The sequence below is a fragment of the Zonotrichia leucophrys genome, chromosome 2 (assembly GCF_028769735.1).
Source record: "Zonotrichia leucophrys gambelii isolate GWCS_2022_RI chromosome 2, RI_Zleu_2.0, whole genome shotgun sequence".
Lineage (NCBI taxonomy): Eukaryota > Metazoa > Chordata > Aves > Passeriformes > Passerellidae > Zonotrichia > Zonotrichia leucophrys.
Window position 1 is genome coordinate 148,984,771 of NC_088171.1, and position 18,293 is coordinate 149,003,063.

Sequence of the window (18,293 nt, forward strand, 5' to 3'; positions counted from 1 at the left end):
GGACAGCAATTTTGGGCTAAAGCTCAAAGACCTAATTTTGTTCATGAGTGACCTTTAAGAATTAAGAGCAACTTTTTCCCCTTAAAAAAGCACTATTTTACTGTAACAATTGATCTGCTGATCATAGTCTAAGAACGTGGCTATGGCATTGGCTGGAGTTTTTGTCTGTACCACAATGACACAAAAGTCTAAGCAAAGATAAATCACATGTGAGACTTTCAGGCTGGTCTGCAATGCTAAATATTTGATTCACAGTGCATTATTTTTGTCAAATAACATAGGACTTAAAAATCATTGTGTTTCATATTTAGTGCTATGCAAATGAATTTGAATCTTTTATTCCTGTTGCTAGTTTACTCCATTTCATTCAAACTTTCAAAAAAAATCAGAGTCTAAAAGACATGTAATTCAGGTAAATAAACTATACCCTCTTAATAAAGCAGTTTGACCAAAATTATTAAATAAGTTGGCTTGTCTCTACAAAACACAAATTCCAGGGAGACATTCTAAAGTGGGGGGTTAAAAAAAGCAGGAAGAAGTGCAGCAGGAACACAACAGTGCTGAAGTTTGACAGCACAGAACTGATGAAAACACAGAAGCAGATGAAAAGCAGCAGAAGTCACAGTACCACAATGAGTAAGACTGAACTGGCTTCTAAGGAGTCTCCTTCTACTTCAAATAAAATCTCCCAAGTCTTTTATTCCAACACATCAGAAAGCATTTCCATTCAGGCTTTTTTAACATATTCATTCTTAGACCACACTGTGCCACTGCTATACATCAAACACACAAGGTGGCAAGTCTGTTTAATTACATTTTTATACATATATATACACACATACACTTATTTATATATAAGTACACAGGCTAGATATGGCATTAAGCTGAAGCTGTGAAATATTTCAAAGTAATGGCTAAGAACTACCCAGGCTGCTATAAATATTCCCTGGTAATTACACTGTAGACTTCCATCTTCATCCTGAAATCAGTCAATTTGAATATTACCAGACCAACCAAAGTAGCTCCCTTTTGAAAGGTTTATTGGTTGGGCAAAACCAACTTGCAGGTACTTTGTCAGCTGAAATATAACACAGTGCATTTAAAGCAGTTCATCAGCGTCAGTAAAGTAAACCTCACTGTAACTCTGAAGTTTACATCAAGTTTTAATTTGCACTAAATTCTCTGTTCAGTCTGATTAAAGCATCATTCTCTTTAGCCCTTGCAGTCAGTAACATTTACCTTTCCAAAAATGAATTTACACACTACAGATGATCTATGCTGCCTTAATTTAAGTGCAATTTAAAGTATTTTAAGCATTGCAGAACAAAAGAAGCTACAGAGCAGAGCAGTTGTGCCTTCATTGCAGAGCTTGGGGATTACCTGGGACAGCACCAGCAGACTCTGGAAAAGCAGGATTCCAACACTGGATCTCTTATCCTCCACTCTCAAGTAACATCACCACAATCAAGTCTACTCTAGAAATTCTAAATAACTTTGGCTTGGCAACAAATTGTGATATTGTCACTTGTGCAGTTTCCTAACAGCTGACATCTGCTTTGACAAGTGCAGCTTTGGGCTAGGGTAGAGTTAATTTCCTTGGCAGTAGCTGGGCTGGGGCTGTGTTTTGGGATTTGTGCTGAAAAGTGTTGATAATACAGGGATGATTTGGTTATTGCTGAGTACATGGCTGGGAATCTCTTTCCTCAACACCCTAAACTCATTCACTTACTGTTTCTATCTCTTCTAATCATTAATGAACCAACACACCCATAGATGTTTTGGTTTTTTGGTTTTTTTTTAATTCAGGAATATTATATCAACTAAATCACACTCATTTCAATGCTCCATCATTTCTTGAAAATAAATCAGGCTTCAAAGATGCTCCAACCTCTTCCTATTAAATCACAATTATCCACACACCTACCAGTATTTACTAGAGCTTCTTACAATGCAACCAGCACTGAGCCAAATTTATTGAAGCCCAGAGGGCTTCAAAGGATGGAATTTGGTTTACCTCACTTCAAGAGAAGCATCCATGACCAGGGTCACTTAGTCAGTACTGAGAGGGCCACAGATGTGTAGGGGGAGTGATGAATCTTGAAAAAAGAATCACTGCTGTGGCCAGGGTCACTAGGAAGACTGTGACACAGATATATCAGTTGGAAGAACTTCCATCCCTCTTGAACTCTTAAAAAAAACACAGCAATGCACTTGCCGTTTGTAATTCTAAAGTGAGGATAAAAACACTTAAAGAAATTAACTGCAACTGTAATTCAGCTGTTTAAAATTAAAATGCTTTTAGTGCCTTTGAACCTTATCTGGTACCTGAAATTTATTACTGTTCATTTTACAGTTCAGATCACTCCCCACCATAAACCACCTCTAATTACATTTCAAAATAATTTCACAGATTTATTCTCTGTAGAGGAAGGAGCAGCCTTGGAATCTTCTTTCCTAAACAGAAAACTTTGATCCAAATGTTCTGATACAGCCCAATCTTCCCTGAGTGTCTCTTTCCATACCTCAATTATCTTTCAGTTCTGGCAGGCTTCCTGCTTTCTTGTGAAGTTATTATTTTTCATGAGTTGAGCAAGTTACACCTCAAAATCTTTTCTGGGCTTATGTCTTTATTTGTAATATTTATAATTTTGTTTCCTCTAACCTAAATATAAAAAACAGGAAAAAAAAAAAAAAGAAGAGCAGCATTATGAGAATCGGCAGGAGAAATGGCAAACAGAGGGGAGAAATGGTGAGCAATCAGCTCAAACTGAAATGAGCTGAAATTCCCAACAGCTCTGGCTACAGCTCTGAAAACATGGGGGAATCAGAAAGTCACAGCAAGATTTGAACAAGAGAACAGGAGGCAGTGAGGTGAACAGAGTCACAAGCTGCTCCAGCAGTCCCTCAAAAAAAAAAATTTTTTAATTGTTCCATGCCCAAAAGTTATTTATAGGCTCACAGGTTATTCCTATCCCCTGCTCCAGTGAAATTCGTTTACCCCAGTCTCTGTGGGGAGATAGAACCCACCAAATTCCTGTGCAGCTTCACTTCATTTTCCCAGGTTTGGATGGAAATTCAGGACATTACAATTTTAAGATCTTTAGAAATCAAGTCTGGTCCCTATTGCTGCTTGGCAGGAGGGCTACAAAGGGTTAAAGTCATTCCCACATTCACTTGTGGCCTAGCTGTCAATTTTCAGGAGCCCAGTTTAATATTCTTCCTTATTTTCCATACTTCCACATAGCAATTTGAAATTTAAATGACACTGAAGGAATGCATATGCAATCTGTTCTATAAATAAAAATGTCTAAAATACTGCATAATTTCCTCTTCCAAAATGCAAGATGGAAAGACATATTTTAAGAGTTGTAAGACACCACGTCTGACATCACCAAATTACACTCAGTCCAGGCTTAGCCATAATTCCTGAAGATGAACAAGGTTTGGGGTTTCTTTCTTAGATCAAGCTCATCAATTCTTTGCAGAGGGCACAACCTCACCCTACCCAGCTGATATTTCACCTGAACACAGCAGGCTTGAAAGGAGAAGGTTCCAGAATTATGGAATGGTGTGGAAACCCTCATATTAAATGGTGTGGAGACTCTCAGCTACCAACCAGTCCAAGCTGTCAAGGCATCAAGGTGGCCTTCCCAGCCAACACTGACAAGTCCATCCCAACTCACCTACAGGATGAGGGGAACTGAAACAGCATTCAGCAGAAATTGTGGCAGAAATTCTTCACTAGTTACAATGATCTCAGTCCAGGCTGATAATAAACATCTTTAAGAAACATGATTCAAGAAACAACCACACAGAGGAAGGACAGACACACCAGGATGTTCTGGGAAGTTCTCTCAAGAATAAAGATTCCAAATCCTTGATCAACAGATGAAAAATTACTTCTGCATGTTTAATGCAGATCATCATAGAGTCAGCAGTTTAATTCACTGAGTGCATGACAGAGCAGTGGAGAGCTCAGATGTGAAGGTGTCACCCCACCCAAAGACTGCAAAGAACTCAAGTGCAGCAACAATAACCATGGGACAGGAAGATCTTGGCAGAGCTACACTAATAAATACACATTATTTCCCAAACTTCCCAAAAATAGATGAACCTTGAGGATCTTTTAGGAATTAGCCCACAAAAAAAAAAAAAAAAAAAAAAAAAGGAATGTAATACTCTTAGTTCCATCCCATGCTATACATGGTGGGTGAGAAAATGTCACTTCAGCTCAGCACATGGAGATCCCTGCCAGCAGAGGCAAACAGCAGGAATCCTGAAATGTTGGAAACCTGCTGAATGTCTGAAAGAACATGAACTTGCAGGAGTGAGGGACTGTTCTGATCTGCTCCAGCTGAAGAGAGACAAGTTTTGCCTTGATCCACAAATGCAGGAAGGAATTAAGTTCTGAACATACCCAAAAAGAAGATTAAAATACAAATGAAGTTAAATGTTGGGATCCAAAGTGACAACTCAACTTCATTTCTTTGCAGAGGAGGAAAGGAGGAAACAGGAAAGTAGGAGAATGCCAGCAGTGATGGTGAGAAGCACAGGAAAGGGTTACCCCAGCACGGCTCCAGCACTGCTCTCCAGTGCCATGGGAGATCTCCCTGCCATGGGCAATTCCCCAGGTCCCTCCCAGAGCTGCCCAGCCAGGGAGCAGAGCCAGGGCAGCAGCACCAGCAGGGTGGAGCAGCCAGGACAGCAAAGACTCCAACACCTTGCAGACCTCACAGATTTTTGGGCACTTGCTTAGAGAGGATTTTGTGAGTGGCAACCTCACATCCACCTCCCAGAACAGCACATCACTGGTGACCTCCATCTCTGCTCCCCTAAAATCCACTGGCTGCTCCTCGGTACCCAGGCCAAGTTCACCTGATGTTCCCAAAGTTCATTCCTCCCTTCCCTAACAGATCAACATCAAGGTCTTGCAATGGTCTGCAAACAGGTGCCTCATTTTCCAAAAGAAAGCAGTTCAAACCTTTCACTTTCAAACCTCAAATCTTCCAAGAGGCTATGGAGAAACATTCCCAACTCTGTATTCATTCACCACAGCCTGCCTGGTGAGTGGGCAGTCACATTTCCTTAGCAGCTGTCTCCATATAATTCTGTGTTTAGAGAGGCCCTAACAGATGAGCCAACCCAGAATTATTTGCACTCAATGCAAGCCACAAGCCATTTAAGTTGTATTAATAATATCAGTGAAGAGCCACAGTAAAATAATTGCCATTTTTTTCCAAATATCTGACATTACTCAATTCAAATTCACTGAGCTGCACACACAGTTTTGTTGCAAAAAGCATTATGCAAAAGATAGGTTCAATTCCAAGCAACTTTGCAACTGCACATTTTAATTCTTGTTTAAAGAAAGTGATTCTTAAGGGCTTGTTACCATTAAAACATAATAGCTTGAGATTAGAGGTTTTACACAGAATTTAGTACCTCTTTTTGCTTTGCAGAAGACTGCATTTTACATATTTATGCAACTAAATAGCTTAATTTTAAATCAAACTTTTAGTTTCCATGTTGTTAAAATAGTGACTGACATCTCCCATTTACTTGATGATATTCTTTATTTAGATTTGCCAGGCTGCATGGTTGGAGATTCAAGTAAATTCAAGTAAACATAGACAAGCTGTATTTTAAAATGCATGATTCAATTCAAACATTAAATTTTGTTTTAAACACAAACCACTTTTGACTATGCATTTGTGTTTCATTAATAGAAGCAAGAGTTTCTAATTAATAGATCTAGATTTCATTGGAACAAATAAATCTCAGCAGCTGAGCTTCTAATTGGAGAATAAATCAGTATCTCAGCTTCAACTGAACTAGTAAATGAACAGAATTAAATTTAAAAATGAGAAAATGTTCCTTTTCTGTGTCTAGAGGCAGCTAATTCTGAGAGAAAAAGGGTTAGAAGGTCAAGTTCCAGAGCCAAATGTTTCGCTGGTAACTTCCTCTCAGCTTAGGAGTTTTCACTTCTATTTATTCTAATTTTAAAAATGATCTGCAAACTACCCAAACTTTAAATAGAAGGATTTAGCAGATAATCAGTAACAAGCTTTAAAAATATGAAGGAAAGAACACATTCAAGTGAAAACTGACTTTCCAAAAGAGTGAGTTTTCCTCCACCCATAGGAACTGGCGACTTTCTATGCAATGTAGAAAAAAGTAAAGTCTGAGCACTCTTGAACTCCAACACCACTGCATTATTTCTGTTTTCTAATTAAACCTTCAATTAATGAACAAAACCTGGAAATTTCAGTCATGTGGCATCAGAGAACTCTAATGACACCTTTTTGCCAGTTTAGAAGGGAACAGTTCACAGTTAGTAAAACAGCAGCCTAATCCCCTGCTTCAATTCTCTTGCTTTTGTCCTTTACTACAATTCAGGATTGAAGGTTTGTTGGTTTATTTTTCCCTAATATTCCAATAGTTTTATAAGAACTATACATTTAAAATAATTTTCTATGCTAAATGGACTCTTGCACAACATCAAGTTGGACTTTATGATCCTGGAGGCCTTTTGCAACCTTAATGATTCTATGGTCACACAATATCAATCTCAGCAGAGTTACCAAAAAAATACAGGCAGAAATACACTTCTGGCACTTCTTATCAATGAAAGACACCAAACTCAACAGCAAGTTCTATTTTGGATGTATTCAGGAAAGAAGGAAAGAAAAATACTCAACTGTGTTTCAGACACATGGGAGAATATTTAGTTTGATTTTTTCAAAGGCACTAAACCTCACAGTTATCCCAGGCCTTAGGACACTGGAAGCTTTACTCAGACACACAATGTCTGAAGGCAAAGAACACAGAAGATTCTTGTCTTTGGGAGTTCAAACCTTCTTGGGATTAGGGATTACCAATATCACATGTGGAAATGCAGAGTGGAAGAGTTTAAAACCTTGTCTTCAGCACAACTTTCCATACGTAAATCAACAAAACTCCACTGTAAGTCCTGGAAAATCCAAGGACCTTTTGACAGCAAATAAGATCTACAGGCAGAAAGCAAATTTATTCCAGTTTATCAGTTCCTCTCCTTGCTCCAGCATTGATTTGAGCCACTAAACAGAGGGAATAAAGCAGGCAAATACCTAAAATTTGCCAACAAAGTTCTTTGCTGCAGGAGTCACTAAGGGGAGACATTTGGCCTCAACAGAAGGAGAAAAGGAAAAAAAAAAAAAACAAAAACCTATACATTTTACTTCCATCCTCTTATTGTAAACAAAGGAGTAACTGGAAAAAATTATTTTTTGCCCAGCTCACTGAGAAGCAAAACCAAATTTTAATATCATTTAGCACTCATTAAGATCATTGATCTCATTAAGCTGGGTGATAAATAAGTCACTATGGAATATTTTTCCTAAGAAACATAATACAAAATAATAGTTGTCACTTTTGGCTTTTTCAGGTGATTCTGTAAATGTTACATGGTTCTATCCCACAGAAGGGTTCTCACACACATCATTCCCATTGCTGAAAATCATCCACTCATTCATTGTATTGCCAACCTTTGACAAATCAAATCCTGTTAAAATATATTGCTGAATTTAAAAAAATAAATAAATAAACTGCAGAATGTCGAGGAACTTAAGGCCACTGTCCCAGTTCAGCACTGCTTAACTCAGGTCCATCACATTCAGCTTCCAAAAGTTAGAAACACAGAATGGTTTGGGTTGGAAAGGACCTTAAAGATCATCTAATTTCAACTCTGTTGACTGACTACCATCAACAACCCACTCAGGCATACACAGAACTCCCCAACTTCCCAGCTCTCCAAATTAATTGTATTTCAAAATAGAGTCACAGTATTTGATTATGGATCAGAAGAAAGTACAAATCTCTGCTTCCTTAGAAGTCCTACCTTGGTCAGAAAGGAAATCCAGCATGGTCTGGAGCAGGAAGGAGAGGTGCCTGACACACAGGGCAGGGTTGCCCATCCTCCTGGAGGCGTAGACCAGCTCATGGAGCAGGCGCATCTGCACTGCAGCCCATCCCCTGTGAGTTCCTGGGCAAAATGCAGGCAACACATCACCATAAATCATTCTATTTACTGTATTGTAAAGGTGGAAATCATCACTAACACCTTGGTTTTGGCTTTCTTCACATGCTAAGCAGTAATTTTATGGCACTCATACCAATCACCCAACGGTTGTTACAAAATCCAACCCTTGTACTCAACACAAAAAAGAGGATTGTTGTCTTTGCTTGAATATCTAAACATGAAACCAAGTTTTGTTTTATGTGCTTGTCTATGGACTAATAAATGTACAATTAAAATTTTGAAGATGAACTTAACACTTCCCAAGAACAAAAATGATGCACAAAACACATAAAGTTTTTTTTAAATTCTCTGGACAATGCTCATGAGATTTCATACAGAAATTGAAATCATAGAATCACAGAATGGTTTGGATTGGAAAGGACCTTAAAGATCATCTATTTCCAACTCCCTGCCATAGGCAGGGACACATTCCCCTAGACCCGGTGGCTTAAAGCCCCAACCATCCTGGCCTTGGACACTTCCAGGGATGGGGCAGCCACAGCTTCTCTGGGAAACCTGTGCCAGGCCTCACCACCCTCACAGTAAAGAATTTCTTCCTAATACCCAGTTTAAACCTCCTCTTCCAGTTTGAAGCCATTTCCCCTTGTCTTGTCACTCCATGCCCTTGTAAAGAAAAAAAACTACCCAGTAATTCTTAGCTCTCTTTAAAGATCAAGTAAGAGATTTTTTTTCTAAATGCTTTCCCAGGCAATAAAAGCAATAAAACTTTGGAACACAAGGCACATGTCCTGATTTTCAGCCTTTAAGTTTCAGGCTATGAATTACTTCATGTTTGTAGAGTATCTATGGGAAGAATAAATAGATGATCTTAACATAACCTTCCTTTCAGAACCACAATATGCAGCACTCTTCATGAAGCTTAACCTGCTTTTAGTAGTAAGCAACAGCAATAATTTTTAAATAACAGATATTTCGAGATGTTCAATACTTCATAAACTTCAACAGCCTTCCTTGTAATATCACCCATCAGCATTTGGCAAACTGTTTTAGGAATATTTACTGCAACCAAACCTTGAGAGTTTATATTTTGAGAGTCTCATTATTTTTCATGTGTGAAATGTCATTTCTATCTTAGAGTTTGCAGTGATCTTTCCATATGTCTCTAAAAGAGCCATTTCAGGGATAAAAAATGAGACAACTCACTTCAGTGCAACATGAAGGTAAGGTAAAAATGAAAGATAAATTCCAGTCATGTCTTTTCTTTGCTTTTTTATTTATAATTTCTTGCAGAACTTCTACAACTTCTTCTCCCAACACAGTCCTATCCCAGGTCACAGCATATTTTTCCCAGCACATTCCCTATTCCTAGATTCTTAGCATCTTTCCACTGAGTCCACTTGGCATTTGCTACCTCCTCTCACATATAATTTGACTGCCAAATCAGAACAGTTTTAAAAAACCCAACACCAACCATCCACAAATACAGCTCAGCCCATCTCTTTCTGCTCCTCTCCTGCAGCTACAGCATTCAGGGAATGGTCCCCAAAACTGCTGCTCTATAACACAATGCAAGGTGTTGGAAAGGTTTACTCAAAAGGAGCTGCCAAGCAGCAATTCAGCTGTCTCTGATCTCATTTGTGGGGAAATGTGACATATTTGACCCTATTAATTACATTATCTGTATCTATATACAAAAATATGTAAAAGGATTTTTAATCTTTTTTGTCAAACAGCTATAAAACCAAAAGAAATACGATTTCTGATGGAACAACCAAAAGCACTTTAATTGAAAAAGTAATCCAGAATAATAGATGACCTTTTCATATATTGAGAAGCATATTATCAAAACAAAGATAATAATAATAATGTTTTTTTGAAAAACATAAGAAACTAAGTTTTCATAAATAACACATAATTACTTCCTGCAACCAGGGAACCACAGCAACACATTCAGCAGTGACTTGCAGAAATTTGAAATTACTGGAACAACACTAAGAGAAAGTGAAGGCACAGTGTTAAACAACTGCTTTATCTGCTGCCATTAGTTTCGGATTACCAAACAACTTAGGTCCAGGATGAAACCTCTCAAGGGAATTACTATGGAAAGCCAGCTAAGTGGCAATCCCACTGACCTTTGCTGAAGTCCTGAGGGTCCAGGGAGAGGCTGTAGCCAGGCAGGGTCTCCAGCAGCAGTTTGTAGCAGGCCCTCCAGCCGGGCTCGGGGATGCTGGGCGCCGCGCACTGCATGGCCGCGATGCGCTTGAAAAACGCCGATTTGCGGTGGAAGCCGATGCGCTCGTACAGCTCCGACAGGATGCTGTACCGCTGGATCTTCTCCTCTTCTGAGAGCTGCAGTTGGAAGGGAAGGGAGGAAAGGGATGGTTTTTAATCAGATTTCAAGTGCTGAGTTTTAAAAAACAAACAGGAGTAGCAGACATTGGCGCTGCAGAAGGGCAGGGATTTGCACATAGCCAGGCGTGACAGCTTCTGCAGCCAGGGAAAGTTAAGCTTGGTTCAACTGTTAATAAAAACTGCAAAGATGAAGTTCTGCAGCTTCAACTTTATTTGTAAGTGGTACTAACAAGTAAACAGTCAAAACAGTCAGTAACAGCTAAACAGCTCCACTTTTTATGGAAGATACTTAACATGATATTGGTGTGAATGAAAGGAGTGCAAAAATATAGCACTTCCAAGATTTATTGATTCACTAAGATTTTCATCCCGTGAAGATTAAATCTGATCTTGAAATCTCAGGCTATGAAGGCAAGAAACTACTGTCTGGATTTTTATGTCTCTAATCTTGTAAACCACAAATTTTTCATTCCATGAAACCGCACTGTGATTTATACACCGTGAGATTGAATCACAGAATCATAAAATGGTTTGGGTTGGAAGGGACCTTAAACATCATCTTGTTCCAACTGCCTGCTATGGGTAGGAATGTCTTTTTCTAAACCAGCTGGCTCCAAGCCTCATCCAACCTGGCCTTGAACACTCCCAGGGATGGGGCATCCACAGCTCCTCTGGCAAACCTGTGCCAGGGCCTCACCATGAGCAAGTTTTGGAGGGCAGCAGTGAGCTCAAGGGGAGCTTTTCCCAACAAGGTAAAAAATAATGTTGAAGTAGCAAAATGTCATGGAAAGACATAGATTTCTTCACTGAGTCAAGTATTGGAACTGCCCAGGGACATGGTGGAGTCACCATGACTGAAGGGCTTTAAAAGATGTGTAGCTGTGACACCTGGGGACATGGTTTAGTGTTGGGCTTGCCAGTGCTGAGTTAATGGTTGGTCTTGAGCTCTATTCCAACCTAAACAATTCCATGATACAGTTGCACACTGCCAACAAGTGAGGTGAAATTTAGTTAAAGTCCTGTTAGGCTTAAAGCTGAAACTTGATAAGAAACTACCACCATGTGCTCCTTTAGCTTATCAGTGTATTGGCCTAAGTCCCAGGTAACTTAATTCCTTTTGCCTCTGGCCTGAATGATAATCTTGCTTTGGAGTCAGCCAGCCATGAAGAGACTGCCACAGAAACTGTGGATGATTCCTGCTCTGTGTCCCAGGAACCTGCAGGCAGAGCAATGCTGACACCTAGTGCACAGGACCTGGCACAATCCAAAGCAATCAAACGTACTTGAAATTACTCTAAAGCTGCCAACACGTTTTGCAAAGTGTTTCAAGTGACAAACTTCACCCAAAAATAGCCCTAAAGGACAGAAACAGCATTCATTCTTCAAAACTGGAAGTATCAATCAGTCTGCTTAACTTCAGGCACTCAAAGGCTTGGACAGTCAGAGGGAAGCTGCTCACCACACTGGCTGGGTTTTTTGAAGAAAGGATTAGGTCTTGTAAGCAGAGCTTCAAAATGTCTTTCAGCCACTCAAATCCTGATATAATTACAAAAAGCAGTCTGTTCTCAAAAGTCACTTCTAATTTTGGACACAGGGATATGAGACACATCAAAGAGGAGTTATCAGAGGGCACCACGACCTTATCTGACAGTTCAAATTTTTGTACTTCAGTATATGAAGAAACACACAGAGTAGCAAAGCATTTTAGAGAGTTTCAGACAATTTTTGAAGCTGAAATTCCTATTTTTTCAGAAATGACAACACAAGACAGTGCCTGACACAAAAATACCACCCATCCCTAAGACCAAGCCCTGTATATCATGAGTTGTGAAAAAAAGGTAATTGTACCAGGGTGAAAACTTTCAGAAACCAGTGCAGCTGGAAAAAAACCAAAATACACAAAAGGAAAACACTGAAAAAATTTGGAGAAGTTACTATAGTTCCCAAAAGCAGTCACTGAGAAAGAACACGAGGTATCATACTGAAGTCACCTATTTATGCCATTTTTAACAAGTTAGAGCAATGAAAAATATGGCAGCAAAGCTGAAAAGGGCACAAGCACATGATCAGGAAATAAAGAAAAAAAAAGCTTTAAAAAACCCTATCAAAAGCTATTCCTTAAATACAAATACCAACAATGTTCACTAAATTCTTTAAGATGATAAAAAAAGACAGGGCAATGCTATTTCAGCAGACAGGAGCCCTCACTAATAATTGGAATTACTATGAGAGAGGCAGCAGATTCTCAGAAAGTTTTATTTTCATCATATCTAAGTTTTTACCATTGTTACATAGCTTGTTGCTTAATGGTTGTCCCCAAAGTTAATCAAGTATTTTCCTCAGTTGCAGAAAACCTGTTTTTCATCACCACAAAGACAGCAAAATTGCATTTTCCTAAGCACAAAAAGTTATGTGTTACCATCCAGGAATTTAAAAGAAGAAAAAATGAGAAAAAACCCACCCAGATACTCCAAGTAATTAATTCTGGGAAGATTGCAGCAGGCATTCTGCAGGCCATTGGTGTAACACCTACAAACATCTTTCCTGACCTCACAAATTTATAAAAGCTTAATGCCTGTAACGTGGCTGCAGAACAGGCACCACCTGAAGCACAGCATTATTTCCACCTGGTTAATTTTTATTTGACTGCTCTACCAGACAAAGCTACAACTGCACCTGCAAAGGCTGCAGGTCACTCTCCAGGTAATAGAGTTTTTCCTCAGGTTTGTTTCAAGCCAGGCTTTCAAAGAATGCAGCTTTTTATTTGTTTTTTAATTATTCCTTACTACATTAAAATTTTATAATCTCACTTTCTCTGTAATTATATTTTACAATTTATTCCTCATAACTGGATGCAAAGTTAAGTCTTATTACCCTGCAGCTCATCAGAAAATACCAATTACATGATATTACTAGACTGAGTATGAAATTAAATTTATGGATAGGAACAAGTCGTACACTTTAACCTGTGAGGTGTTTTCTGCTGCAGAATATTGGTTGTGCTGATGTTCTATTTACCTACAGATGAAAAGCACTGTCCTACAGTTTTTTCCTTCAGCTATCCCAGGATGACTCCTCCTCATGAGTTAGTCAAAATAATAAATACAACTCTTATTTGTTTACATGCTTCATACATTAAATCTTAAAAAGCTGTACATACAATTCCCAGCCATACCTGTCTTTAAGGAAAACACATTTCCCAGCCCTGGAAGGATTATCCTACATTATTTCACATGATAATGCCAACACAATCTCTGCTCCCAGCCCTGCAGAGATCCCAGACTGAGCTGGTTTGGGCTGGACTGGCTGCAGGTTCACTGCTTAGATCAGGGTCTGGTTTTCATGTTGCCAAGTTTGTGTTTGTGTATTATTAGGCAATTCATATCAATTATTGAAGTGGCAAGTACTTTGTCATTCACTTGGTGCTGGAGGTTCCAAAAATCCTTTTGGTTCTTTCTCTCATGGAATTTTGTCCCATCTGTTGGTAAGAGACAACAAGGACCAGTACTTAACAATGACCAAAAAAATGGCCAAGGTGGGGAAGGGTGCAGCTGGCTCCTCTCTCACCTGGGGGTTTTCTTTTTGGGAAGGCAAAAATACCAAAGAGATTTTGGCCAGGGGGTGAGGGTACACACACCAGTGAAGAACTGTGATTCCTTTTCCCAGGTCCTTGCCTGTAAGCCCCAGATTTTCAGAGTTATTTGGAGAGAAGGAGGAGGTCACATTTTCTATTCCAAGAGAGCTTCCTGCCCTCCTTGTCAGACACCTGTTCTTCAGACCAGCACACTGGGTCTTACAGGTTTCCTCTGATAAGAAGCGAAAGTTGCAATATCAGTGGTGTCAGGGAGAACTGGGTATTCTCTTAGTGCCACTAATTGCTTCCAGAAAAAGAAACAACAATGTTGGAGTTTGCAGGCAACAAGAATAACAGCTCCAGAACAAGAGGATGGATGAACAACAAAGAACTGCCAGCAAAAAAACAGGTTACAGAATTAAAGAGAGGGCCTTTAGCACTACAAGGATTGTGGCAATTAAGGCACACTCTAACAAGACTGATGATTTTTATGACAGCTTATCAATTAATTATTGTCTCATTAATGCTTTGTTAGAAAATTTATTCCAGAGAAAGGATTCTTAGCAAATGAAAGAAAGTATTCTACCTCCCTCATAAATCTGCTGTCCCTGTCTGGGCCTAATAAGGTCAATGGTGTGGATTTAAACTGCTCATCTTACCAAGATGTAATGAGAAAAAACCAAAAACCATTAGGAAACCTAACAGCTTTTTATTAATCCTTTCTCTCTGTGAGCAGTGACACCAAGCTTGAGACACTGCTCAAGTGTTAATGTTGTTTTTGTGGTGATACTGAGCACTTTCCACACAGCTCCAAACACTGATTTCCCCCCTGAATTACTTTCTGATTTGGCTTAATTAAGACTTTGCACTACACAACAAAAATTCAGTTGATTAAGAACACTAATCAGACCCTTCAGCTCACTCTGCAACAGGCCATTCCTGATTTGCTCAGTTCCATTGAATGAGATGCAATCAAGAAAATTTTAAAAATCCACTGCAGAGCAGTCCCAGGCAGCTGTTTTTCCCTAGTACAGCATCACAAGAGAACAACAATGGGATTTTTTTTTACCTTCACAAGGGAGAAGAAGCAACAGAGTTTAATCTCAAACTAAGTCCTCATGTTTTTAGATGAACTCTCAATACGTTGTAACCCAGACTCACAGATGTGAAAATCCCCAGAATACAAGCTTTTGTCAGAAGAAAGGCAATGGTACAGAAAATAAACTGAAGTGTCCTGAATCTAAGTAACTTTCAGGAGATTCTGTCAATTGACAAGAGAAGAAAACCTGGACTTTGCAACTGACCTGCCGAAGGTTGATGTAAACTGCGTTCTGCAGAAACTCAGAGGCTTCCATGCTCCTCTTCTGCATTGCCAGGACTCTCACAGCCTTCACACAAGCTTCCAGCTCAATCACCCCAGCATTCTTGTACTTGGAGAGGGAGAAAATTAAAATAATATTGAAGTATTGCACCTGTTAGATTTTATGAGCATTTCTGCTCAGCACATAAATCAGCTGTCACATCCTCCAAAGCCAGCAATTCCTTAGTGCTAATGACTGCACTGTTCAATTATCAACATGTGCCCAAGTGAAAGTTAAGGTGTCATCTAAAATATTATTGTGCAAAACAGCTGCTATCAGCCTCCTCACTCACTGCTCTCATTTTGAGAGTTCAGGTGAGGAGAAAAGCTGGGAATATTGGAATAATTTGGGGTAACCTCATATAAATGGTTGGTTGTGGGTGCTGTGGCTGCAAATAAATTCTACCTTTACAATGCAAATATTTTTATTGCTGCCTCCATTGTCTAACTAAAGTTAAAACAATATTCCGGATGAGAGAATTAGAAACCAATCTGGCTGTTCTAATATTTGTTTGCAAAACATTTGCTGTAAATGACTGTTTGGTGATTTAGCTTGCTTAAGGAAGCTAAGGAGACAATGCAGATGTGCATTGAACTGTTGGTGCTCAGATAATAAACAGGCAATTTTGATCTGGTGATTTCCCCAGACAACATTGATACTGGGTATTTGATTTTGCCCACCTTCTGCTGAAGTTGAGCTCTCTTCAGGTATTTATATTTGAAAACCAATGGGGGAAAGGAAGCTCAATAACAAAATGCAAGAGTTACAGCAGCAAAGCTGTCACATATTCCTCTCTTGTCATTTATATTAGCAAAAACAAATCAGTGGAGATTGAATCTATTTTAGAAGGTGCTACAAAAGTTTTTCCAGTTGAGTGAGAACATAAAAACCATCCAGAAAAGTGCTGCTTCCTCAGCATTAGAGCAAGGAGCTACTCTGTAGGTCTGGAACAGGCAGGAGGTAACTGTGCTTGTCTTGCAGGGTTATAAATCAGTCCTGACACAAATCTCTTTGTTATTTCAAGTGAAGCTGCAGTGAAGCACAGTTATTACTTGCTGAGAGCACAGTGCATATTATAAATAATCAAAATATAAATATCCTGCCTTAAGCCCAACTAAGTCCAATAATTTTATACTCCTAGAGACATCACACCCTTTCAAGATGAGCAATGTACCCTTAAGGTAACATTAAAAAGCTGAATGCATCCTTGACAGTTATTGTTTTACTGATGGATTCTAATTTATCTGACACTGTGCCCAGAATTATCACCTTTCATTGCTCCTGATCATAAATTAACTCATGCACACAACTGAAATTGTTTCACTTGGAGAGTCTCCCTTCAACATGGACATGAAAATGCCAGTAATAAATATTTATAAGCTTGGTCTAAAGATACATTATCAAACAAGAAAAATACCTGAAATTAAAAAGTGATTAAATAACTCCCCTGCAATACAATCAAACTTCTCTTTAGTGTTGATGTGGACACTGAGCCACTATTTTCACAGTAAAAAACAATTCTTTTTCTTTTGTTATTATGACTGCAGACATTAAGTTCCTTTTCCATCTCAGGCTCTGATCATTTGCACAAAAACCTAAAAAGTGCTCCAGCAGAGCTGGAAGCTGTTTTACAAACCTCACTGCCATGCTTTAAAAGATCCCCCAAAACCAAAGCCTCAGCAGTTCATGGTTGAAAAGAACTTAAAGTGTTCATTTATAAATAACCAGGATTACCTTGCCATAATAAGAAATGGCTTCTTTATATTTTTCTATGATGTCCTCAGGACTCAGGCAGTTCTTGGCACGTCCTATCTCAGCACTGGTATCTGCATTGATCCCGTTGGAAGTCAGAGCACCTGGAACAGAACAGGGTCAGAAATGAGCACGGGGACTCTTGGCAAGTGCTAAATATCTAAAAAGCAAGCTAGGGTATGCTGTAGGTTTGACACAGAATACACAGGGTACACTTGCCCTACCTAGAAAGAAAGGAAATAATCTTTCACTTTGTAAAAAATAAAATATATTCAGGATTTTTTGCCTTTATCTGAATGTTTAGACTATGAATAAAATATAGATTGCTAGAATTATTTTATGGCCACATCTGAACAGCCAGTTTTAATCTTTGAACTATTCCTTCTACTTTAAAACTGTGTTTCTAAAGCACAGCTTAGGGAAAAAAAAGGCTCAGACAAAACAATAAGAAAATGGTTTTCTTATATAAGAAAGAAGGCAAGAGACAGAAAGGGTCTATATAAGGGATAAGAATTTGAAATAGAAGCCAAGGAAATCTGGGGTATTAGAAAGAACATGAAAATTCTATTTTTAGAATTTGATTTTATTGGAGTTAACATCATAAAAGTGGAAACATATCAAAGGCTTGGCAAGGCTCAATACCTTCTTACATATTATTTAATCTGCAGCATTATACTGTAATTTATTTAGGATTATACACTAATTGATTTCTCCAAGAGGTTTTTCTGCAAAAATGGCAAAAAATCTCCGTGTTTCAGAGCTGGCCCTAACTGTCAATAGACAGTTAAAAACTATTGTGAAAGGTATTTCTGAATTTACTCAGGGAGCAGAAAGAATGTTTCTTTACATACTTAAGTGCTAAGGCAACGTTTTTAATATGTTTATTAACCTTAATGAATCAGACCAAGCACATCTGGAGATTAAGATTATTTTTATGGAAGTGCAAGATGTTTTTTCATGATGACTGAGGGAGCACCATGACTCTAAAGAATCACATATGATTATTCAGGTTGGTCACGTCAGAACTATTTCAAAATCTTCACTACTCATGGAAAGAAATCTTGTTGATTAGAATTAGTTGAGACACAATCACAGAATTACAGCATTTATTTTGTGCCAGTTACCCTTCAGTCTCTATAATTTCTCAAGATTTATAGCCAAAAACTGAAGCATCAGGGATCACTGCTAGTTTTGGCAAGTGGCAATAACCATATATACAATTGCAAAACACATCAAG

General features: G+C 38.7%; 1 protein-coding gene across 5 annotated transcripts in view; it reads right to left on the reverse strand.

Annotated features, from left to right (window-relative positions):
* Positions 1–18,293, reverse strand: part of TRAPPC9 (trafficking protein particle complex subunit 9) — a 453,504-nt gene that overhangs the window by 419,152 nt on the left and 16,059 nt on the right. For all 5 annotated transcript variants that reach the window (XM_064706725.1, XM_064706726.1, XM_064706729.1 and 2 more), the window contains 4 exons: positions 17,039–17,160; positions 15,248–15,373; positions 10,150–10,366; positions 7,877–8,020 (listed from right to left, as the gene is read on the reverse strand). In XM_064706725.1, the coding sequence (XP_064562795.1) occupies positions 7,877–8,020; positions 10,150–10,366; positions 15,248–15,373; positions 17,039–17,160 (609 nt within the window). The remainder of the gene's footprint in view (positions 1–7,876; positions 8,021–10,149; positions 10,367–15,247; positions 15,374–17,038; positions 17,161–18,293) is intronic.